Raw genomic sequence first — 24,308 nt, forward strand, 5'->3', positions numbered from 1 at the left:
CCTAAATTTAATTTAACCTCTTTTCGAGTATCAGGCGAGATGCCGTTTTATTGAATGTGTGATCAAGTGCCGCAATAGCGGTCGTCACATGCGATTCCTGAACACATTAGAGACCTTATACTATAAAGCAGTGTATATATATGTATATGTACGTAATGGCATTGCGTATTGCTGTAAGCCCGGAAGAGTTTTCCACAAATTAAAATAAAATATAACATGTCATGTTTTTATGAAATTGTCTTTCAACTTGTTTCGTCACATGTCATCGCTCACACTTGTATTTAAATGTAGCGGTAAACTACTAAATATTAGGTATAATTCAAAATATCCTATCTTCAAAATAATAATAATCAATTTTCTTGAGAGACTCGCTTGGTGGTTGGATCAAGGGCCAGATGCAGAAGGCGGTGATCTTGGACACGGCGCGGATAGTCCGCCGGTTCCTCTCTCTGCGGCCCTGACCACCGGCAGCTTGGGCCCTGCCCCGCTGCTGGCGGCACCCTAGGTTAGGGTTTTTATAACGTGTTTATATGTATTTTATGTGTTTTTGTATTTTACTTTTATTTTCATATTGTAAACAACCTAAGAATAAAAGTAAATAAACATAAATCAATGTTTAATATATTTATTATATCTTTATATCCCTAAAGCTCATTCTAGCAGTTTTATCGTTAAAATCTACTTCAGAAATCACTTGTGGTTTACTTGTCTCCGTGTTTACAGTGCTTGTAGTAGCGGCAGTAGTGGTGGTAGTGGTGGTAGTAGTGGTGGTACTGTTGTCCGGCATCATCTCGAAGGGGTAGAAGGGGTGGTCCCTCCACTTGAGCTGGGGCACGGTTCTGTAGCCGCGGTCGAAGTCCCGGAGCGTCCGTTTGTCGCTCTCGTCGAGCTCGAAGTCGAAAATTTCGATGTTCTCGAAAATTCGACTGCTGGTTATGGACTTTGGGATCGGGACTACTCCCATTTCGACCTAAAAAATAGAATTAGATTGATTTGCGTGAAATTACGAAATGCTTAAATTGTATTTTAGTTACGGCGAAGAAGTTATTAGGCACCTTGAGTTAGACCAAGACGTCTGCAGCAATTTTGATAGCCCACGCAGTGGAAGTGTTATTTTAAACGTCAAACTTCTATGAAATGGTAAGGTATAAATAACACTTTCACTGCGTGGGCTATCAAAGTCGCTGCAAACTTTTCTTGGTCTAACTCTATATGTATTTTTTGCCAACCCTACTTTGCCAACATTGCTAAATGAACATTGATAAAATTTGATTATAATCTAACCCTTCAAATGGCGTCAACGAAAACGCGAAAAGTACTCGAGTGCGCGTGCGCTAACAGTCAAGTGGCAGGGCCCCGAAGGATGGTCAGCGCAAGATTTTACGAAATGACGCTTTAAACTTGTCTTTGTATAAAATTATATATTAAATCATATATCGTTGGAATCAGCTGTTGCTGCTATCGATCCAACACTCACAGCGTATCGTAGTAATATCTGCGGTACATTCTTCCCATACTTGGCGGCCATCTTGGTCAGCAGTGGATCGTCGATGCGAGTGGGCGAGTCGGCGCGCCGCTTGTCCATGAGCGCGCCGAACGGCGTGTAGCCCATCACGGAGATGTTGTGCTGACGACAGTAGGCCAGCAGCTCGGGTTGCTGCAGGTTGATGTTCCACTGAAAATGATTTTTGAGTAATCTGTTGATTATGTTTGAGGCTTGTCCAGTGGCGGATTTGCAGTTTATGCCGCCCTAGGCCCCAGGCCCTGTAGCCGCCCCTTTCTCAGCGCCCATCATATTGACTACGTTTTGAGTTATTTCTTGTTATCATCAGTGAATTTATTGTCACAATTTGCCGCCCCTGACATCTTGCCGCCGGCTTGGGCCTACTGGGCCTTAGAGCAAATCCGCCTCTGGGCTTGTCAGGTACAAAGATAAGTATTTTAACTAAGCGTCGTCGTGAATCTTATTAGAATGCACGAAGGTTGATTATTGAAGCCGCCCGCGCGAGCGACGTCTGTGGCGGTCAAAGTGTTAAAGAACTTCCAATTTCTACCTATACTGCAAAACGTAATTCAAGACCAAAAAAGTAAGACAATGTTGCCACTGCAATAATTTGTATATAAAATAGTAAATTCCTTATCATAAATAATCACCCTAAGATAATTTATTTATTAGTAATTTAACTCCTACGATTTAAAAAAGTACTTTTATTTACTTATTTTTACATAAATACAAGACGCGCTAGTAAAAAAGTGGCAACATTTCTTACTTTTTTTGGTCTTGAATTACGTTTTGCAGTTTAGTTGTAGCTCCAAGTACCTCGATCTGCAGCACAGCCGGCGTGGCCAGCTGGTGCAACCTGATGTTCTCTAGCATCAGCTGGTTGAAGTTGCTGACGCCGATGGAGCGTGTCAGGTTGCGCGCCCGCGCAGTCATCATGCCTCGCCAGGTCTCCAGGTAGTGTGTCGAGTCGTACGTGCCGTTTGCCTGACAATTATATTTTAGGTAAATTGGGGCATTATCTATGAAAAGGGACCTTATTGTCGATGGCGCTTACGCCGCACAGCGTCGCGTATGTATTTATATCGGAGCATCGTTAATAATGGCGTAAGCTCATCAAGCGTCATCGACAATAAAGTCCCTTTTCAAAGATAACGTCACAATTGGTTGTAATCAGTGGCGGATTTGCAGTCTTTGCCGCCCTAGGCCCCAGGCCCTGTAGCCGCCCCTTTCGCAGCACCCATCATATTGACTACATTTTGAGTGATTTCTTGTTATCATCGGCGAATTTATTGTCACAATTTGCCGCCCCTAATATCTTACCGCCCTAGGCCCGGGCCTACTGGACCTTAGGACAAATCCGCCACTGGTTGTAATATTAGGAAATTAGAAGGAAACAAAGACATGGCGCCCCGCGTGACATTTGCGATGGAAGATATTGCCATCACACGGGACTACAGAAAATGCCAATTGAAACTTAAATGATGTATCTGATGGAATTAGAGTCAGACCAAGAAAAGTCTGCAGCGGATTTAATAGCCCACGCAGTGCAAGTGTTATTTTAAACGTCAATCTTCGTCAACTATTATATAGTAACGTGACTTTTCGTAACATCATCCCGATACATTTTCTCTTTTTGTTTGGCGATGTACGATGGTTATGGGTCATGTTGGCTAAGCCCCCAATGTTTTAGAGTCAGACCAAGAAAAGTCTGCAGCGGATTTAATATCCCACGCAGTGCAAGTGTTATTTATACGTCATAATTTCATAGAATTGTGTTTAAAAGAACACTTGCACAGCGTGGGCTATCAAATCTGCTGCAGACTTTTCTTGGTCTGCCTCTATGAGCATAATTGTTGGTTACTTACAAACTGTCCTAATGGCCAATGCATGAGGTAAAGATCGACGTAGCTCAGCCGGAGCTGCGCGAGCGACGCCCTGAGCGCGGGCACCACCGCGCTTCGCGCATGCGCGTCATTCCACAGCTGACAGACAAACAACATATAATCAGGACCCCTATTCGACAAGCGACGTTTGACGTATCGTGTTGATTTCCCGTTGATGTGGGAAAAATCATAAGTTCTCGAATACGTACAATGTTAAAATTTGACATTAACAATCCACAGTTAGGGTGACAAGCAAACCAAACCGAACCACCCTAAGTTTAGAGTTGAGTTTTGGTTGTACCAAATGATATTATCCACCGTTGATGGAATCAGTATGCAATAAAATCAACTGTTGATTTGACGTGGATGCGAAATCTGACAGTTGTACGTGTCGAATTTGGCCCCAGAGAGGAAACATTGACGTATAATATCTGGGGGCGGGCTAATGGGGCACTAAAAATGGTACTAGTTCAGCGGTGTTACTCACGAATTCCAGCCAATCGTGCAGTTGCGACCAATAACGCGCGTAATGCGAACTCGTCAACCAATCGCACGCGTGATGCGAACTCGTCAACCAATCGCGCGCGTGATGCGAACTCATCAACCAACCGCGTTGTAGCGGATTCACACCGCTGTACTGGCCCCTGTCAATGCCTGATTATTATTGCCCGTAAAGCCAGTCCCTGGATATCTACGTCAATGAGAGGAAAGTAAAAAGCGCTGGTGGCTTAGCGGTAAGAGCGTGCGACTTGCAATCTGGAGGTCGCGGGTTCAAACGCCGGCCCGTACCCATGCGTTTTTCGAAACTTATGTACGAAATATCATTTGATATTTACCAGTCGCTTTTCGGTGAAGGAAAACATCGTGAAGAAACCGGACTAATCCCAATAAGGCCTAGTTTACCCTTTGGGTTGGAAGGTCAGATGGCAGTCGCTTTCGTAAAAACTAGTGCCTATGCCAATTCTTGTGATTAGTTGTCAAGCGGACCCCAGGCTCCCATGAGCTGTGGCTAAATGCCGGGATAACGCGAGGCCGTCAGTTGTGTAAAGCAGCAGCCTAAAGCTGGATACTTCTTTGAGCAGATGTGCGAGAGCCGAAAAATATTCAAGTCAAGGTTGAAATGGTGCCAGGATCACCAGCATCAAATCAAAATGGACTTAATAGGGTAAAGGCACCAGTGCTCAGCCATGCACCAGTAGTCAGCCTTTCTTGCCTATTTTTGGCTGTAAACAATAAAGTTGTTCTAATTTTCATGTGAAAACTAGGTAATATTATAGATTGAAAAGCTATTCATTGAAAAATACCTTAATTTTTAAACGAAAACTCTAGGATGATCCACAGAAAAATTTCAAAGTGGTGGTGTCTTCTGACATGAAAGGTTAAGAGATATGCGCCATTTTTTTTGGAATGTCACATGGTATTTTGATGAGACGATAGCAGCCGATTTGTGATTTATTTTTAAAAGAATATGGACTGCTTCACCTAATTAATACCTAAACTATCTGAAAAACGTAAAAGATTAATATTAATCCATGTGGAAGTAACATTTTTATAGCGGCTGACTATTGGAAACTACTTTTTTGTACAAAATCCAATAGTCGGCCTCCCCTGGCTGACTACTGGGTTTGAAGCAGTAATTTTAAAAAGGTCATAAACCCAGAAGTCAGCCAGGGGAGGCTGACCATAGGATTTAGGATTTGTTATTATTTTAAAATGAAGTATAAGTCGTTAAATCAAGCCCCTTGAAAAAATTACGTTATTATGAATTTATTTGATTGAAATACATTAAATACCCAGTAGTCAGCCTGTGGCTGACCACTGGACAATAAGCTCACTCTATTCGAACCCACTAATCAGCCATTAGAATGGGATGGCTGGGCACTGGGTACCTAAAGGCTGTGTATTGGTATACAGGGGGCTGATTACTGGCAAAAATGCCCTTTTATCATATTTAATTAAATATTTCCCAAAGTTGAATTCAATTACGTTTTATTCTTTACAAAAATTAAACTATTAAATTCTTGAACAGAAAAAACATTGATAACACTTATTGGTCCATAAGTGTGCAAATTATACGATCTTGAACATAGAAATTTCGTTATAAGGCTGACTACTGGTGCTTTTACCCTAGCCTCTCATCACTCAAAGAAAGATTTTCGAACATTTTGGAAGGCTACAAATAGTTTGAACTTTCGGTCTGGCCTGCCTGTGTGTGTTAACAGTGAAAGCAACAAAAGGTGCATTTCAAATATTTTTAAAAATCACTTTTTTGTGAAGTCTGCTTTAATCTCGAGGGAAGCAGAGATAAGCAATGCTGAGACAAACATACCATGCCCGGTGATCACTGTCCGGGAGGTGGAGAAAGCTATAAAGTCAATGACTCGTGGCAAATCACCGGGTCATGATTGTCTCAGCATTGAGCATCTCCAGCACGCAGGTCCCTATTTAGCGCGAGTGTTAGCAATGCTGTTTAATCTGTGTGTAACGCATTCTTATCTGCCTGACGACTTAATGCGAACGATAGTTGTACCTATAGTAAAGAATAAAACGGGAGATCTGTCCGATGTAAATAACTATAGGCCGATATCACTCGCAACTGTAATAGCTAAAGTATTTGATAGTGTGCTTAACACACGATTAAACGAGTATGTGGCATTAAATCACAGCCAGTTTGGTTTCAGACAAGGATTATCCACAGAAAATGCAATATTGGCTCTTAAGCACACTATCAAGTATTACGTAAATAGGAATTCCCCTGTATACGCCTGCTTCCTCGACCTATCTAAGGCATTTGACTTGGTTTCCTACAAGATTTTATGGAAGAAACTCGAAGACATTAAACTTCCATCTGGACTAATCAGCATCTTCAGGTACTGGTATGGAAACCAAGTCAACTGCGTTAGATGGGCAGACGTGCTTTCAGACCCGTATAGGTTGGAGTGTGGGGTGAGACAGGGGGGGTTGAGCTCGCCAACTCTATTTAACCTATATATGAATTAGCTCCTGGATGCGCTTAGCGGAATGCATATCGGATGTCATATCGACGATGTCTGCGTTAATAATATTAGTTATGCAGACGATATGGTTCTGCTAAGCGCATCGGTTGGTGGCATACGTAGGCTGCTGGAGGTTTGTGAGACATACGCTGAAACTCACGGCTTGAAATACAATGTATTGAAAAGTAAATATATGGTCTTTGAGGTCAGCCGTAGCAGAACAGCCGAAGTAACACCCATCAAACTTAATGGGGCAGTCCTCGAAAGGGTGGACACATTTAAATATCTAGGCCACATCGTTACGGCAGACCTCAAAGACGATAAAGACAAAGAGCGAGAACGGAGGGCTCTGTCGGTCCGCGCGAATATGATTGCTCACAAGTTTGCGCGCTGTACCAGGGAGGTGAAAGTGACTCTATTTAGAGCTTACTGCACCTCACTGTATTCGTGCAGTTTGTGGCTCTCATATACGAAGCGGGCCTACGAAGCCCTCCGCGTCCAGTATAATAATGCGTTCCGGGTGATGATGGGGCTGCCGCGCTTCTGTAGCGCATCAGGGATGTTCGCCGAAGCCAGGGTGGATTGCTTCTATGCCACAATCCGCAAGAGGGCCGCATCTCTGGTGCGCCGGACTCGCGCCAGCCCCAACATCATCATGAAGATGATAGGGGACAGGCTGGACTCCCCTTATTTGCTGCGTTGCAGTCGGCTACATGTGCCGTACTCAGCGGATAAGAAAAATATGTAATATGTAGTTCATAGTTTATAAATATAGATGTATATAATATTAATTCGTAGTTTTTAAGTACTGTACTAATACATTATTTTAGAATATTTTTTACTAACCAAGATATGAGTGTAACTTACTTGAAATAAATGATTTATTATTATTATTTGTTTGTCCTTTCCAGATCTCGGGACCATGGGGTCCCGGACTTTTGGGAGGCGTGCGTGGGGCCGAAGCCAACAGCGCAGAGGCCCTTTAAGACAATTTAATCTAAAAGCAAGGGATACACGTGGCGGATACCATCCCCGAGCGCACAATATGATACATCCGGAGATGGTCCCCGCCAGGTGCAAAGACTATTGCAGTGCAGCACTTTTGTGCTGCGATGGGAACTATAAGGTCATAGGCTATGAATGTTGGATGGACTGGATATCGGGCTATGGGATGAGACTAGCGGACACCTGCCGTGACAATCAGTCTCAATATTGTTAAAGACAGGTGGTGACTCGCCAACTCATTGAGTGGGCCCCGCAATGGCCGCACGCACAGTGCGACAACAGGGCAACACTTTGGAGTGGCTGTAAAGTTGTCGAGAGGTGAGTCTGCGGTGTGCCAGATCCCGGTAATCCGTTCAGCAGGCCGCCGGCGTTATGACATTTTACACTTCCAACCTGGAGCATAGGTCCCGCTCTTGCGACTCTACTCTGGCCGGCCGGTCAAGGCAAGCCAGAAGGAGGGCCAGATGAAAGTGCCCTCTGGAATAGGGGTCCGCGGTGTCGCCACTCACCGTCAGCTCGCCACAAGCTGCCCCCGCGGGTTTATTATTATTATTATTATAAAGTTAGTCTAAACTTACGATATACACCCTATAACCTCCAGGGTTAGGTTAGACGAACTTTAGGATACCTTGGTTGTGACGAATATCTCCTCCCGAGACACAGGAGGAACCATGCTGTTGCTCGATCTTTCCATTTTCTTTTTGAACCTTTTCAAGTAGCACTGGGCGCCACAGACCTGAAAAATACAGTCGCATAATAATAATAATTCATTTAATTCCTCTTTAATTCAGACCAAATTCGATCCAAAGTATGTTATTTAAGAGGTATCTTAATAACTATGTTAATGGCACAATACAAATTAGATTTAATCAGATTAGATTAGATTAGATGTAAATCTAAGTATTCTGCAATATCAATTCGTGCCCCTTCATTGTATTTATAATTGGTGCCGTTGGCTTGGCATTATGTAAATGTAAGGTACTATATAGTAGGTACTCGACATTGCTAATGCCCAATAGATGACACCCTGGTGTCACCTCTATTAACAATAACTTAAGTTTCAAGATGACATGTGCTGGGACCGCACCTAGTTACCTAGATTGAGAATTACCTACAATTCGTAACTGTTATATAAATTTAGGATTACAATGAATCCCGCAGACTTTTTGTGATGAAGTGTGATATTATTTATCTATTCTCAACTTGGGAGTGGTGGTGACCTCATGCAGCACCCAGTGAATGAATGAATAGGTATTTTTATTTCGTGTAACACATGGCCACATTTTTATTAGCTGCGTATACGCCGCCCGCATATTGCAGGTGTAGAGGGAAGTGCAAAACGCCCTAAACAAAGTGACTTTCGCCTCTTAGAGCACCTTGCAAATCTGCGAGCGATCATATTCGCCCTGACCGACAGGGCCCTTCGTTCCCTTTCCATGTTCAGCACCACCCCGGTCTTCTCTGCTTTGACCTGGTCTTCCACGTGGTAATACCAGCACAACACTTGTTCTGTCTTATGAAGAGACTGTCTTACCTTGGGGGTGGTGGTGACCTCATGCAGCAACCAATACACATCCACCCGGTCTTCTCTGCTTTGACCTGGTCTTCCACATGGTAAGACCAGCACAACACTTGTTCTGTCTGATGAAGGGACTGTCTTACCTTGGGGGTGGTGGTGACCTCATGCAGCAGGTTATAAGCGTCCACCACGGTTTTCACTGCGCGCCCGACCTGGTCTTCCACATGGTAAGACCAGCACAACACTTGTTCTGTCTGATGAAGGGACTGTCTCACCTTGGGGGTGGTGGTGACCTCATGCTGCTGGTTGTAAGCGTCCACCACGGTCTTCACTGCGCGCCCGACCTGGTCTTCCACATGGTAAGACCAGGCGGTGTCGATGTGTCTGTAGCCTGCTTCGAAGGCCCACATCACGGCTTGCTCTGTCTCGTACCCAACTGGGACGATTCGACCCTGAGGAGCAGAAGTTTCGCTTATTGGGATGTTCTTGTTTTAAGCTAAACCTCGACGTACGTGTTTGGTCCAGTAAAGAAAACAGTAAGAGGAATGATATAGTAAAGATATACCAATTTTAAAGGAACCATTTAAAGATACGAAAAAAGGGCATTTGCGGTTTTAAAACCCCATCATAATAATCCAACCTTCGGCACTAGTGGCGCCCTCCCTCTGGATAGTACAAGATATAATGCGACTGTACCGTGGAACTGTTCCCCAGCCAGGTCCCCAGCGCGACCGTGGGCATCGTGTGGCCATCGTTGAGCACCAGTGGCGCCCTCCCTGGATAGTACAAGATATAATACGACTGTACCGTGGAGCTGTTCACCAGCCAGGTCCCCAGCGCGACCGTGGGCATCGTGTGGCCATCGTTGAGCACCAGTGGCGCCCTCCCTGGATAGTACAAGATATGATGCGACTGTACCGTGGAGCTGTTCCCCAGCCAGGTCCCCAGCGCGACCGTGAGCATCGTGTGGCCTTCGTTCAGCACCAGTGGCGCCCTCCCTGGATAGTACAAGATATGATGCGACTGTACCGTGGAGCTGTAGCCCAGCCATGTCCCCAGCGCGACCGTGGGCATCGTGTGGCCATCGTTCAGGACCAGTGGCGCCCTCCCTGGATAGTACAAGATATAATGCGACTGTACCGTGGAGCTGTTCCCCAGCCAGGTCCCCAGCGCGACCGTGGGCATCGTGTGGCCATCGTTCAGCACCAGTGGCGCTGTCCCTGGATAGTACAAGATATAATGCGACTGTACCGTGGAGCTGTTCCCCAGCCAGGTCCCCAGCGCGACCGTGGGCATCGTGTGGCCATCGTTCAGCACCAGTGGCGCCCTCCCTGGATAGTACAAGATATAATGCGACTGTACCGCGGAGCTGTTCCCCAGCCAGGTCCCCAGCGCGACCGTGGGCATCGTGTGGCCATCGTTCAGCACCAGTGGCGCCCTCCCTGGACAGTACAAGATATAATGCGACTGTACCGTGGAGCTGTTCTCCAGCCAGGTCCCCAGCGCGACCGTGGGCATCGTGTGGCCATCGTTCAGCACCAGTGGCGCCCTCCTGGGATAGTACAAGATATGATGCGACTGTACCGTGGAACTGTTCCCCAGCCAGGTCCCCAGCGCGACCGTGGGCATCGTGTGGCCATCGTTGAGCACCAGTGGCGCCCTCCCTGGATAGTACAAGATATAATGCGACTGTACCGTGGAGCTGTTCCCCAGCCAGGTCCCCAGCGCGACTGTGGGCATCGTGTGCCCATCGTTCAGCACCAGTGGCGCCCTCCCTGGATAGTACAAGATATAATGCGACTGTACCGTGGAGCTGTTCCCCAGCCAGGTCCCCAGCGCGACCGTGGGCATCGTGCGGCCATCGTTGAGAAGCACCAGCGGCGCCTTCCCGGGGTCCCCGTGCTGTAATCATACAATAACGTAGCCACATCATAGGTAAAGTCGGACCAAGCTAACTCTGCACATATACTGTCGCATCAAATCGCTATGAAAATAAATTGACGTTTTCGTTGACATGTTTGACGAACAAATTTCTTTACAATCTAGATGAACAATAGTATATAACGCTAAATATGATTAATATTTTAAATAAACGAGTGTTAGTTTAACATAGAAGGATCGCATAGAAGTGTACTTATTTACTCATTTTAATTTCATGCCGTTTACCAGTAATGCAATTGTTTAATCAGAACTTCCTCAAAATTGATTTTAATTACATCACAATAAACCTTCAAAAATCAAACACGACAAAAATATTACGTACTATATAGGTACTAGGGTACTACTTATGTTTGTCTCTATTTTATAGGAACTAGAACGTCTATTGAAACTCAAATTCATGTCTATTATAGTAGGTATATATACCTACTTGTATGATGTGAGATACTTATTGATCATACATTATTTTGTGTTACTAAGACCAACTTGCACCATTCCACTAACCCGGGGTTAACCGGTTAAACCAGGAGTTGCCATGGTTAGCCATACAATTTGACACTGGGTTAACAGTTTAACCGCTTAACCCCGGGTTAGTGGAATGGTGCAAGTGGGCATAATGATAAATATTTTGACAAAAATGATTTCACTGCAGAATATTTAAATTATTGTTTATTGATAATCGTATATTTCTGTTTCATGTAGGTACATAAAAAATAAACTAACTTATCTATAAAAAAAAAATTAAATTAAAATTATTATATTCTTGATGTTCAAATAACCAATGAAATTAAATTAAATATGTATTTTCAGGCAGCTATTGGCCCATAGATAAATACCTTAAAACTAAAATACGTACATATTATTATAAAATAGTATAACTTAAAACTAAATCAAACAATTACGGCTGCGATGCAGTTCGCAACCCCGCAGTGTCAGGGAGCCAAATGACTGATTTAAGACACATGTTTTAACCTTTTAACCGTTTAGGTGCCTAGTTCGTTTTGATTTTGACTTCTAATTTAGATGATTCACGAATAATATTTAAGCTACACAAATTGTAAAGAAATATCAATGTAAACTCACTACAAAAACAATTATGTACAAAATAAACACAATAATAAACATTGCGTCTGTAACGCGCGCCAACCGCACAGATACTAACTTTAACTTTCCATTCATAAAAACCTTATGTAATATATAACCGATATGTGTTTACCTCTAGTTTAAAATGATTCCTACATTCGTTGTAAATATATGCGTATGAAGGTTACTTTTAATGGTCTCTGTAGTTGACGGTATAGTAGGTTTTGTGAATAATATTTGAGATAATTAAGAACGGAGGGATGATAGCTTTGTTGAGGTTATCGTAGTTAATGTTTGGGTGATGTCTAAATACCTGCCAAAGGAGATTGGTTTGCTTCATAATTGGTTATGTGAGTATGTTGATATGAGAAATTACATTTTCACCACACCAGCTCGGAAAGGCTTACTTTGCATTTCAAAAACGGATAGCAAAGTTGCATTTTATTCACATGTGAGGCAAAGTAATCAAATGCAAATTTTGAGTTGTTTTCTTATGTTTGCTGGTAGAATTGACTTTTAAATGATGGTTTTGGATGATACATATTTAATAACATTTATTTGGATTTGATTTTGTTTGATATTTTACATTTAATATTTGTTTCGGGTTGGTGTGGTGAAAATTGTTGTGTTTCACTCGGGGGCAAATTTTGTTTAGCCCTCGTGCTTTGAAACCCTCGCAACGCTCAGGATTCCAATTTTCGAACCACTCGCTACGCTCGTGGTTCAATTTTGGAATCTTTCGCTTGCTCGGGTGTCAATATTAGCACGAGCGGTTAAACAACAACTTTGCCCCCTTGTAAAACAAATAACTATTACATGTAGGTAGGAGATCAGCAAAATACATTTCTTTAATAGGGTTCGACTACAAATGGCTACATGTTAAAAACATGTTACAATTAAAATTAACTTACCCCATTCGACCAAGTGCGAGTCGGACTCGCCCACGGAGGGTTCCGCGCTTTTTAGTATTTGTTGTTATATCGGCAACAAAAATACATCTGTGAAAATTTCAACTGTCTTACTTAGCTATCACGGTTCATGAGATACAGCACTGGATAGACAGACGGACAGTGGAGTCTGTAATAGGGTCCCGTTTTTACCCAAAGGGATTCGGAACCCTAAAAAACTAGTGCAATGAGCAGGTGCAAGTTATGCAAGTATGTGAAGAATGCAAGCCATGCACAAGTCTTGCTATTGTTGCAGTGAGTAGGTATATATATAGGTACTTAATGAGCATTGTCACAGAATGCGCAATCGATGTGTCCACCGGTAGAGGAAATGGTAGAGTTTATACAAGTATACATTAAAGGGTTCCATCTGTGTCGATTAGGTACCTAGGTAGGGATGTTGCGGATGCAAATTTTTTGACATCCGCGGATGCGGATGCGGATATTTAAAGCCTCACACCCGCGGATGCAGATGCGGATGTCAAGATTTGGTACTTAAAAAACGTTTTTTCGCATTTTTTATTTAAAAAAAGAAACGTTTAGTATTTGACCAAGAATATCCCTGCTACTAACTAACGCTACTCATCTCAAAGAGGACGATGATTTAAGGATGACTCACGCTAGACCGGTCCGGGCCGCGGGTCGAGGCGTCCGACATGTCATCATCTATGACGGCTGATGAGTGATCACGTGATCCACGTGGTGGTTTCCGTAGAAAACGAAGCGCCGGAGCTCCGGCCCGGCCCGGTCCGGTCTAGCGTGAGTCGTCCTTTGAACAGCATCCGTAGAAAACCAACACTTTATAACCGCCTTAAAAAAAGGAGGTTCTCAGTTTGACCCGTATACTTGTATGTATGTATGTTTACATTGTCCGATCCCATATCGGATGTCAGATACGACCACAAAGAATCGCCTTGTTTGTTCCTCTAGCGGCCCACCATACAAGGAAAATTGGCAATCGAATTTGAATCAACGGTATTAGAAAATAGAGTTGAATTTGTTTTGTTTTAAAAACGAACGAAACGAAATAAAAGAAACTCTATTCCATTTCATTAAGATTTATATTTCATTGGAGGTAATTTGTACTAGTATTAGGACATTGAACCCCAAGAGGTTAATTTATTGTTTAATATGTTTATCATTCAAAAGATAACCAAAGAACTAGGACTTATAATGCCATATGGGACACTCTGCAGCTGTTTTTTCCCAAGTATCACGCGACATCGATATCGGAACTACCAAAATGAAGACGCTCTATAAGAAGCGCTAACGTTCACTAAGCTGCCCATCGTACAAACAGCATAATTACTGTACATCGGTGGACCTTATTACAAAAGGCATAAGGTATATCGATGTGCATTAACACTGCACACGCCCACACGCCCCACACGGGCGATGGTATCGTATCATACTTGGGCATACTGAAAATTCCTGGACTGGCCACTTAGAAAAAACCGGGCAAGTGCGAGTCGGACTCGCGCACGAAGGGTTCCGTACCATAATGTAAAAAAAGGCAAAAAAAACCGGGCAAGTGCGAGTCGGATTCGCGCACGAAGGGTTCCGTACCATAAAGCAAAAAAAAAACGGAAAAAAATGCAAAAAGAAAACGGTCACCCATCCAAGTACTGACCACGCCCGACGTTGCTTAACTTTGGTCAAAAACCGGGCAAGTGCGAGTCGGACTCGCGCACGAAGGGTTCCGTACCATAATGCAATAAAAAACAAACAAAAAAAGCAAAAAAAAAAAACGGTCACCCATCCAAGTACTGACCACTCCCGACGTTGCTTAACTTTGGTCAAAAATCACGTTTCTTGTATGGGAGCCCCATTTAAATCTTTATTTTATTTTGTTTTTAGTATTTGTTGTTATAGCGGCAACAGAAATACATCATCTGTGAAAATTTCAACTGTCTAGCTATCACGGTTCGTGAGATACAGCCTGGTGACAGACGGACGGACGGACGAACAGCAGAGTCTTAGTATATAATAGGGTCCCGTTTTACCCTTTGGGTACGGAACCCTAATTAGTAATAGGGTCCCGTTTTACCCTTTGGGTACGAAACCCTAAAAATAAGTCGTCTTATATCAGAAATCCAGAAACTTTCAGTATGGCCCATATCAATATCAAAACCATAACCGATTTTACAACCCGAAGACCGCTCTTGGTGTTTTCGCGTATCGACCGGCCGGTGTATGGTTGGCTGCGTATGCGCAGTTTATGGTCGTCTGCCCGCGCAAGCGCACGGCATCCACATGAAGCTTCTGACGGTCTTTGTGTTGTTTGCGCCGGTGAGTCAATAAGATTTCTAATATTTCAATATGCCGCAAAATTGCATGGCCACTCTAGACATAAAGGTATTTAAGAGCCCATCAACGTGCACACTAGCGCCACTGCTAAATAATCGTGATTTATTTAAATTTAACGATATGTATTTAAAAAAGGAGGCCGCTACGTACCTAGTTTGATTAGAATTATACTAGTTTCTAATATGTTGCTGGATTCGTCAATCTATGCGTCCAAAGTTAAAACGACCGTTTTTGTTTTGAGTTCATTACTTTGTCATAATGATGAACATATAAAATTGTTTTTACACTTACATATAAATAATGTCAACGTTTTGTGGTTAATACAAAATGTAATTTAATATATAGTCTAGTAATAAGACTAGTTACGTACTTGTATTTTTAAATCTACTTATTTTTTGCTCGCTACACCTTATTTAAAATGCAAAAACAAGATGTGATCGGAAAAGCAAAAAGCTCCAAGGCATAATAAAGAAGCCTCGCCAAGGCCGACCGGTCACGATACGATCTCGTGCCAATGACCATTGTGTGATGTAAGTATGTACATAGTCCATGGTACATACATATACCTACCTATAGATTCATCTGCTCCAAGGAACCAGGTACTTATAGGTAAAAAACAGTGTTGCCAACTTGGCATAATTGATCTGGCATATTTTCACTTGCTTTGTCACCAAAATTTTCCATTTAGCATCTGGCATATTTTTTAGCATAATTTAGTCTAAGCCAAGTTTGCACCAACTTGGCAGCAACAATATGCGCCATCGCCTTATGTGGTTCATATTTTCATATGAATTTTGACTTTTGTGGACGGATGGACGTCGACGGACTATATAAAGTTGGTTAAGCAGATCTTGTCAGTAGAAAAAGGCGGTAAATTTGAAAAATGTATGTGCTTTAAGTGTCTAATTTCAAGTGATATTTTAGCATTTTTTTAGCATAGGTGTTTCAAAAATCTTTGGCATAATATTGCATAATCTTGACATTAGCCTAGCATTTTTTCAAAATCCGAGTTGGCAACTCTGGTAAAAAATAATAAATTGGATGCACGATTGCATTGTTGCAAAATGCATAATATACCAATGAATGTAGGTTTCCATTTCAAGCAAAGTTTACGTTTATAGGCGTTGTCCCTATACGATTTTTATAGGGATATATATAAACCAGTCAATATACATATATTAGACAAAGGAATATACTGTAAGACACGTAAATGCACAACGTGTTTGTTTGTTACACAGATGGCGCTAGCGTTGCACAGCGGCGGTTTGGCTCCGTGGCGCCCTCTCAACGACAACAACAGTGTCCCGAGCTTAGGGCTTGGAACATGGCTTGGCTTCTCCGATAAGGTAAGCATACCTACTTCTCATCGGCTTCAGCAACTAGATACAGGAGTAGCAGAAGAATTGAGATGTAAAGCAGCAATTTAGTGCAAAAAGCGAGTCTTGATGACATTTAGCACTAGCGATTTGAACGAACTCGCAACGATTTCGCTTCCATTCCAGTATCACAGAATAAATAATAGTACTGCCGTACAGAAAGGAAACTTCATACAAAACCGAAGTTTGACAGCGGTTCAGGCTCGAATCATGCTATCGCTTTCTAATATATAGCCCTATCCCTTTCGACTATTTAGGGTTGTCAAAATTCAAGTGATTACCTTATCTGTGGTCGTGCACGCAAAAGGAAGTCAAATGATGCCAACCTTAATAATTGCTCGGAGCAATGCTGATGCATTTGGTAGGCATGACGTTAATATGTTTGTCTGTCTGTCTGTCAGGGGCGCGTGGAGCCTAAAGGGCACGAGGTGGAAGACGCGGTGGTGTGGGCGATCGACGCTGGATACCGACACATCGACACGGCGCACATTTACGACACGGAGACCCAGGTACGATGTCGGGGGGGGGGGGGGGGTACTTCCCCCGTGAACGAGGCAGAACACGGTGGTGTGGGCGGTCAGGAATCAGGTGCCTTTTTTTCTATACTTTTGGAGTATAGGGTTAGTTAGGCAACCGGCGTTCTTTGGTTTGGCGAACAACTTACTGTAATTGCACCGTGCGGACAAGTACCTACACGGAAAAAAATAAGCTCTAGCAAAGTACCAATTTGGCTTCGTTAAAATTTATTTAGTTGAATACAACCAAGAGTTATTTAAAATGCGGAATAAAGCTTTGTAATTGACAAACTAGCAATTATTGCTAAACGTTCTTGGTTGTTTTAACCAAGTACTAATTTGTTTTCAAATAAGTGTCTTAGTCAATATAAACGCGTGTTATTTACTTTTAATAAATTTAATTGCATGATTTTACCAACTTACATTAACCTAGTTGACTTCTTTGATTTTTAACAACGAACTTTGCAGGCTCCCTCCGAGCCAAGTCACTCGGTTGTAGACAGCAAAAACTTATTTATGTCTAGCCATTTCATTTTCTCAGTGTACAGCCCAGACCGCCTAGCACGACTTGCATTCTCGCGCGCTATTCCATATTTTGCGTGACTTCAAGTATTTAGTCTAAACGGCTAAAATAGGTACAGTCTCAATCGAACTAACTTAGCTGACTTGTGCATAGCTTATGTAGGCAAGAAAAAAATGTAGTGAAAACAACTTATCAGGTGGATATAAAGCACGGCTTCCATTGTGTTTTCAGGTTGGCAGAGCCATCAAGAAGAAGATAGATGACGGGACGGTGAAGAGGGAAGATCTGTTCGTCACTACTAAGGTGATACTTTCACCCATTACAGTAGTTTTTCCACAAATGTTATTTGGTTTAGCTTAAAATTATCACTGAATATTTTTTTCACATTATGGTCATGTGACGGAAGACAGGTACCTATTTCGTTTCATTTCTTTTAGCCTATCTTTGAACTGTAGGTATGCATTATGAGTCATATTCAATTATTCATATGACTCATTTATACAATAGAGTAAATTCTGATTTCAGCTATGGAACGACGCGCATGCGCGCGAGGCGGTGGAGCCGGCGCTGCGTCGCTCTCTACAGAAACTCGGTCTGGACTACGTCGATCTATACCTCATACACTGGCCTGTCGGCACGTATGTAAGTACCTACTCCCTAGGATAGCCGGCGCTGCGTCGCTCTCTACAGAAACTCGGTCTGGGCTACATCGATCTATACCTCATACACTGGCCTGTCGGCACGTATGTAAGTACCTACTCCCTAGGATAGCCGGAGCTGCGTCGCTCTCTACAGAAACTCGGTCTGGACTACATTGATCTATACCTCATACACTGGCCTGTCGGCACGTATGTAAGTACCTACTCCCTAGGATAGCCGGAGCTGCGTCGCTCTCTACAGAAACTCGGTCTGGACTACATCGATCTATACCTCATACACTGGCCTGTCGGCACGTATGTAAGTACCTACTCCCTAGGATAGCCGGAGCTGCGTCGCTCTCTATAGAAACTCGGTCTGGACTACATCGATCTATACCTCATACACTGGCCTGTCGGCACGTATGTAAGTACCTACTCCCTAGGATAGCCGGAGCTGCGTCGCTCTCTACAGAAACTCGGTCTGGACTACATCGATCTATACCTCATACACTGGCCTGTCGGCACGTATGTAAGTACCTACTCCCTAGGATAGCCGGAGCTGCGTCGCTCTCTACGGAAACTCGGTCTGGACTACATCGATCTATACCTCATACACTGGCCTGTCGGCACGTATGTAAGTACCTACTCCCTAGGATAGCCGGCGCTGCGTCGCTCTCTACAGAAACTCGGTCTGGACTACATCGATCTATACCTCATACACTGGCCTGTCGGCACGTATGTAAGTACCTACTCCCTAGGATAGCCGGAGCTGCGTCGCTCTCTACGGAAACTCGGTCTGGACTACATCGATCTATACCTCATACACTGGCCTGTCGGCACGTATGTAAGTACCTACACCCTAGGATAGCCGGCGCTGCGTCGCTCTCTACAGAAACTCGGTCTGGACTACATAACTATAACTACATCGATCTATACCTCATACACTGGCCTGTCGGCACGTATGTAAGTACCTACTCCCTAGGATAGCCGGAGCTGCGTCGCTCTCTACAGAAACTCGGTCTGGACTACATCGATCTATACCTCATACACTGGCCTGTCGGCACGTATGTAAGTACCTACTCCCTAGGATAGCCGGAGCTGCGTCGCTCTCTACAGAAACTCGGTCTGGACTACATCGATCTATACCTCATACACTGGCCTGTCGGCACGTATGTAAGTACCTACTCCCTAGGATAGCCGGAGCTGCGTCGCTCTCTACAGAAACTCGGTCTGGACTACATCGATCTATACCCCATACACTGGCCTGTCGGCACGTATGTAAGTACCAACACCCTAGCATTTTTTTTATGGAAAAGCTGTTTTTTCGACGATTTTGGGGTTAGCCACCTACGAATCATAGTACCGTCTCAATGAGATACTCGCGAGTACTAGGTTACTATACAAAAAAGGTTTTCTCGAAAGTTTACTACAGTATGGGGTCATGGGGTTGTTCAAAAATGTAAGTTAGTACAGGTTTTTACAGATGTATAGTGCATAATCAATAATCATTTACCATTGGATTTTTATGGTATCCCACGAACTTTTTAAAATACAGGGTGATCAATCCAAATGGGTCAGTATGGGGAAGTCAGAAACTATGAGAGATAGCGAAATCTGTTCTTAGGAACCATGGCTTCGATTTTAGATTTAATAATAATGGCATTCAATTTTTTTTTTAATCTATCATACATAACCGGGATTCGAACATTGGTCAATATTCTTGTTGTTTGTTTGTATGGCAACTTTTAAAAGACGCGTGATAGGTGGGGGGTGCTCGACCAAATATCATAGAGAGCCCCGAGACAAAACAAACTACATTAAAAAAAATCAAAATGGCCGACTTTTTTTTTAATTTTTCAAGTTAGTTCGAGCGCACTGAGATTTGGCATGCGGCGAGCCTAAAGGCCCAAGATTACCATGCCAAAAAAAATTTTTGAAAAAATCTAAAATGGCGGCGGACACAAATTTCCAAGTAGGTTAAGCGAACCCAAAGGGCGAGTTTCAGGCCGGGAGACCGAAGGCTGACCCCAGCGGAATGCCGAAGGCCCGGAGCTTCCACCCCGACTCTCAAAACGCGAGGCTGAAGGCCGAGCTGCGTGAATGGGGTGCTTCCAAGCGTTCTACCATACCAAGTCAACTGTCTTGATGAGCGAAGCGTCCAGGCTTGCGAAGGCCGAAGGCCGAGTTCCGCGTAGGGCCGAAGGCCCGAAGCGTCACACGAGAGGGGGAAGTTGGAGCTTAAACACGACCCAACACTTTTCCTATTGGGAGTCGTGTTTTGGGAGTCGGGGTGGAAACTCCGGGCCTTCGGCCCTCCGCCAGGGTCAGCCTTTGGCCTCCCGGCCTGAAGCTCGCTCTTCGGGCTCGCTTAACCTACTTGTAAATTTGACTTTGCCCGTGTCCGCCGCTATTTTGGATTTTTCCAAAAAAATGTTTGGCATGGTAATTTTGGGACCCCAGGCTCGCCGCATGCCAAATCTCAGCGCGCTCGGACCAACTTGAAAAAATTAAAAAAAAGTCGGCCATTTTGAATTTTTTTAATGTAGTTTGTTTTGTCTCGGGGCCCTCTATGATATTTGGTCGAGCACCCCCCACCTATCACGCATCGTTTAAAAGTTGCCATACAAACAAACAACAAGAATATTGACCAGGTTCGAATCCCGGTTATGTATGACAGATAAAAAAAAAAATTGAATGCCATTATTATTAAATCTAAAATCGAAGCCATGGTTCCTAAGAATCTGTTCTTAGGAACCATGGCTTCGATTTTAGATCGCTATCTATCGCTATCTCTTATAGTTTCTGACTTCTCCATACTGACCCATTTGGATTGATCACCCTGTATATGCTACCTTCAGTCGTTATAACTCCAAAAAGTAGGTACTGAGTTTGACTGAAGTAGCATTACAAATACGAACCCTTCCGAGAAAATACGATGGCAAAAGATTATGCACAATAACAGCTCTGGAGTTGCAGGCGTCCATAGGCGACATTCATCACTTCATCAGGCGGGCCGTAAGCTTGGTTACCACCAAAGTGGTATAAAAATAAACAATGTAACGAATACACGCTTGCAAGACTGATTGTCACTAACTTACTTTACAGGCTAACAACTCCTTGGACAACTCGGACTACCTGGACACGTGGCAGGCCATGGTGGCGGTCAAGGACAAGGGACTGACCAAGTCTATTGGCGTCTCCAACTTCAACCAACAACAACTCGAGAGACTCATTAAAGCGAGCAATGTGAAGCCAGCGATGCTGCAAGTCGAGGTGTGCTGACAATTTTAATACAATAATAAGTTTTTTCTACTCGTCACCTTTAATGATAGAATTAAGACTTCGTACACTTCGTTTTCGTATGCTTTAGTAAATACTAAAAACTAAACTACACTAAACTATAACTATAATATAATTAACTGTAACTAATTCGACCAATCACGTGTCGCCGGAAATGATGGAACAAAAGACATCAACGCGCTATTATTTAATGAATATTGAAGAAGTGCGTTGATGTCTTTTGTAGGTACTAAGTATATTTTAAATATCTTTTGAGATACTTAAGTACCTGAGTTGTTTAATTATTTAGGTTTTGTTAGAATAAGTATTATTTTAGTTGACTAGTTGAAAAAGTATCGTATACAACAGTGATATAATCAAGCTTTTCAATCTCTTACTCACCAATCTTAATTTTCTGTTTATCTACTTTTGCTGTCTGTACATGTTTGTGATGACAAATGAGCGTTTAAAAAAAAAATACATTTCATTCATGTCTTCAAAATATTTAATTCTTGGGCTCATTTTACTCAGAATCATTTGTAGGTACATTCACGCCTCATACATAAAAAATGTCCCAAAATTTTGTATTAAAAAATATTTATCAAGTTCCTCACGTTTATACAAATAAAAAAATTATTCATACAAAAATGTGACGATCTGGAAAGGAAATTTTGGAACACATTTTTTCATGTATGAGGCGTGAATGTACAAATGAGTAAAATGAGCCCAAGAAGTCAATATTTTGAAGACATGAATGAAATGTACCTACATTTATTTTGGAAAACGCTCAAATATACAGGGTGATTTCGGGGTCGTGGAGCAAGAGAGCCAGACATCATACAGAATCCAAAGATGAGCCTAATGATGTTGTTAATTATTGTTTATCATCAATAATGATGATTATTTTCCAGATGACAAGTAGGAAAAAACATTTTTGCATACAGTTTGGTCACCCTACTCAATGTGACGTCTTGTCACTTTCCATACAGCGTAGGTCAAAAGTCATAGGGTGACCATAATTACTTAGTACAACATAAATTTTACTTGAAAAATAAGAATAATTAAAGTAATTATCTTTTAATCAAATACTACCATATGATAATGTGGATCATTTACAGAGTCAGAAAAAGTGGTTCTGGATAGCGACCCAGAAATCACCCTGTATATTTTATCTTTATCTCTCGTTTCAGCTGAACCTGAACCTTCAGCAGCCGGCCCTCCTCGCGTACTGCCGCGCCCAGGGCATCCAAGTGACCGGCTACACGCCCTTCGGGTCCCTCTTCCCGAACAAGGCCACACCCGACGCGCCCCCGCCGCGAGTCGACGACGCGCCGCTCGTCGCTATAGCGGGGAAATATAACAAGACTGTCCCGCAGATCGCGCTCAGATACTTGGTAACATTCATTTTTAGGGTTCCGTACCCAAAGGGTAAAACGGGACCCTATTACTAAGACTCTGCTGTCCGTCCGTCCGTCTGTTACCAGGCTGTATCTCACGAACCGTGATAGCTAGACAGTTGAAATTTTCACAGATGATGTATTTCTGTTGCCGCTATAACAACAAATACTAAAAACAGAATGAAATAAAGATTTAAATGGGGCTCCCATACAACAAACGTGATTTTTGACCAAAGTTAAGCAACGTCGGGAGTGGTCAGTACTTGGATGGGTGACCGTTTTTCTTTGCTTTTTTTTTTGTTTTTTTTTTTTTTTCATTATGGTACGGAACCCTTCGTGCGCGAGTCCGACTCGCACTTGCCCGGTTTTATTTATACCGGGTGTGGTCTGTAACATGAGCAAATAATTAAAACATAGATTGTACTCCTCAAACGGTGACACTTTTGTTCAACAACTTTTAAAAATTGTGAAGTATAAAGACTCCCTATTTTTTATACAAAATAAATATTACCTTCAATGGACGCCATTGCCACGCCATAGCATTGTGATTGACGTTGCTTGTCACGCCTTAAACATAACAAAATTCGTAATACATTGCGTCTTAGAATAAACTTTAAAGTGTATTAAAAATCAAACCACAACTTATTTTTAAAAGTCGCTGAACAAATGTGTATATAATAGATTATAGGGTATAATGATAAATATTTTCCAATCAGTGGGAGCTTGGCATCATCCTGATCCATATATTTTACAATTACAAGCTTTTATTCAGTTTCATCTGACCGCGCGTTGTCTGTCGCTGTAATAAAATCTTGCAAGTTAAATTTAATCCACTTCCCGGTTTCCGATTGAGCTGAAATTTTGCATGCATAAATCGGATGACAATACAATATTATGGTACATACCATCGAACGATGGAGACAGGAATTGGCCATAACAACTCTGTGATGGATGAAACAACGAAACTTCATTGTGTTAGGGGTTTTTAGAATTGTCTCGATGAGTATTAGTTGTTTGTCGTAATAAAAGTACAGTCACCGATAAAAGCTTGTACCAAAAATGAAATTTTTGCCATGAACTTATTTGCCATAAATTTGTTATTTTTGATCAACAGTGGGAGCTCGGCGTGACGCCCATCCCGAAGTCGGTGACCCGGTCCCGGGTGGAGCAGAACATTCAGATCTTCGACTTCGAGCTCAGCGCAGAAGAGAGGCAGAAGATGGCGTCCTTCGACAGAGGATACCGCACCATCGACGTCAAGTGGTGGAGGGACTCACCGCATTACCCTTTTGAGAAGAACTAAAGGGTTTTCTGTATTTTCTTTTTATTAAACACTTTAATCAAGTTATACCTTTCTTTTAAGTATCGGCAGAAACAACTTAAATACCTTTCGTTCCG

At 42.8% G+C, this 24,308-nt stretch overlaps 2 protein-coding genes across 4 annotated transcripts; one reads left to right on the forward strand and one right to left on the reverse strand.

Moving 5' to 3' along the window:
• Positions 1–609: 609 nt before the first annotated feature.
• Positions 610–9,138, reverse strand: LOC134677184 (aldo-keto reductase AKR2E4-like). Of its 3 annotated transcripts, none has more exons than XM_063535627.1 (6): positions 9,051–9,138; positions 8,017–8,124; positions 3,370–3,486; positions 2,321–2,488; positions 1,478–1,675; positions 610–970 (listed from the first exon to the last, which is right to left on the reverse strand). In XM_063535627.1, the coding sequence occupies exons 2-6, from the start codon at positions 8,080–8,082 to the stop codon at positions 629–631; spliced, it is 891 nt and encodes a 296-aa protein (XP_063391697.1). In that variant the 5' UTR covers positions 8,083–8,124; positions 9,051–9,138; the 3' UTR covers positions 610–628. The 3 variants fall into 3 exon arrangements, with proteins under 3 accessions (XP_063391697.1, XP_063391696.1, XP_063391698.1); XM_063535626.1 differs by lacking the exon at positions 9,051–9,138 and adding an exon at positions 8,923–8,945; XM_063535628.1 differs by lacking the exon at positions 8,017–8,124.
• A 5,949-nt stretch (positions 9,139–15,087) lies between these two features.
• LOC134677195 (aldo-keto reductase AKR2E4-like) lies at positions 15,088–24,258 on the forward strand. The gene is made up of 8 exons (XM_063535639.1): positions 15,088–15,164; positions 16,421–16,528; positions 16,960–17,067; positions 17,828–17,899; positions 18,122–18,238; positions 21,340–21,507; positions 22,704–22,907; positions 24,025–24,258. The coding sequence occupies exons 1-8, from the start codon at positions 15,129–15,131 to the stop codon at positions 24,211–24,213; spliced, it is 1,002 nt and encodes a 333-aa protein (XP_063391709.1). The 5' UTR covers positions 15,088–15,128; the 3' UTR covers positions 24,214–24,258.
• The last annotated feature ends 50 nt before the right edge of the window (positions 24,259–24,308 follow it).

The sequence above is a fragment of the Cydia fagiglandana genome, chromosome 25, assembly GCF_963556715.1.
Source record: "Cydia fagiglandana chromosome 25, ilCydFagi1.1, whole genome shotgun sequence".
NCBI lineage: Eukaryota > Metazoa > Arthropoda > Insecta > Lepidoptera > Tortricidae > Cydia > Cydia fagiglandana.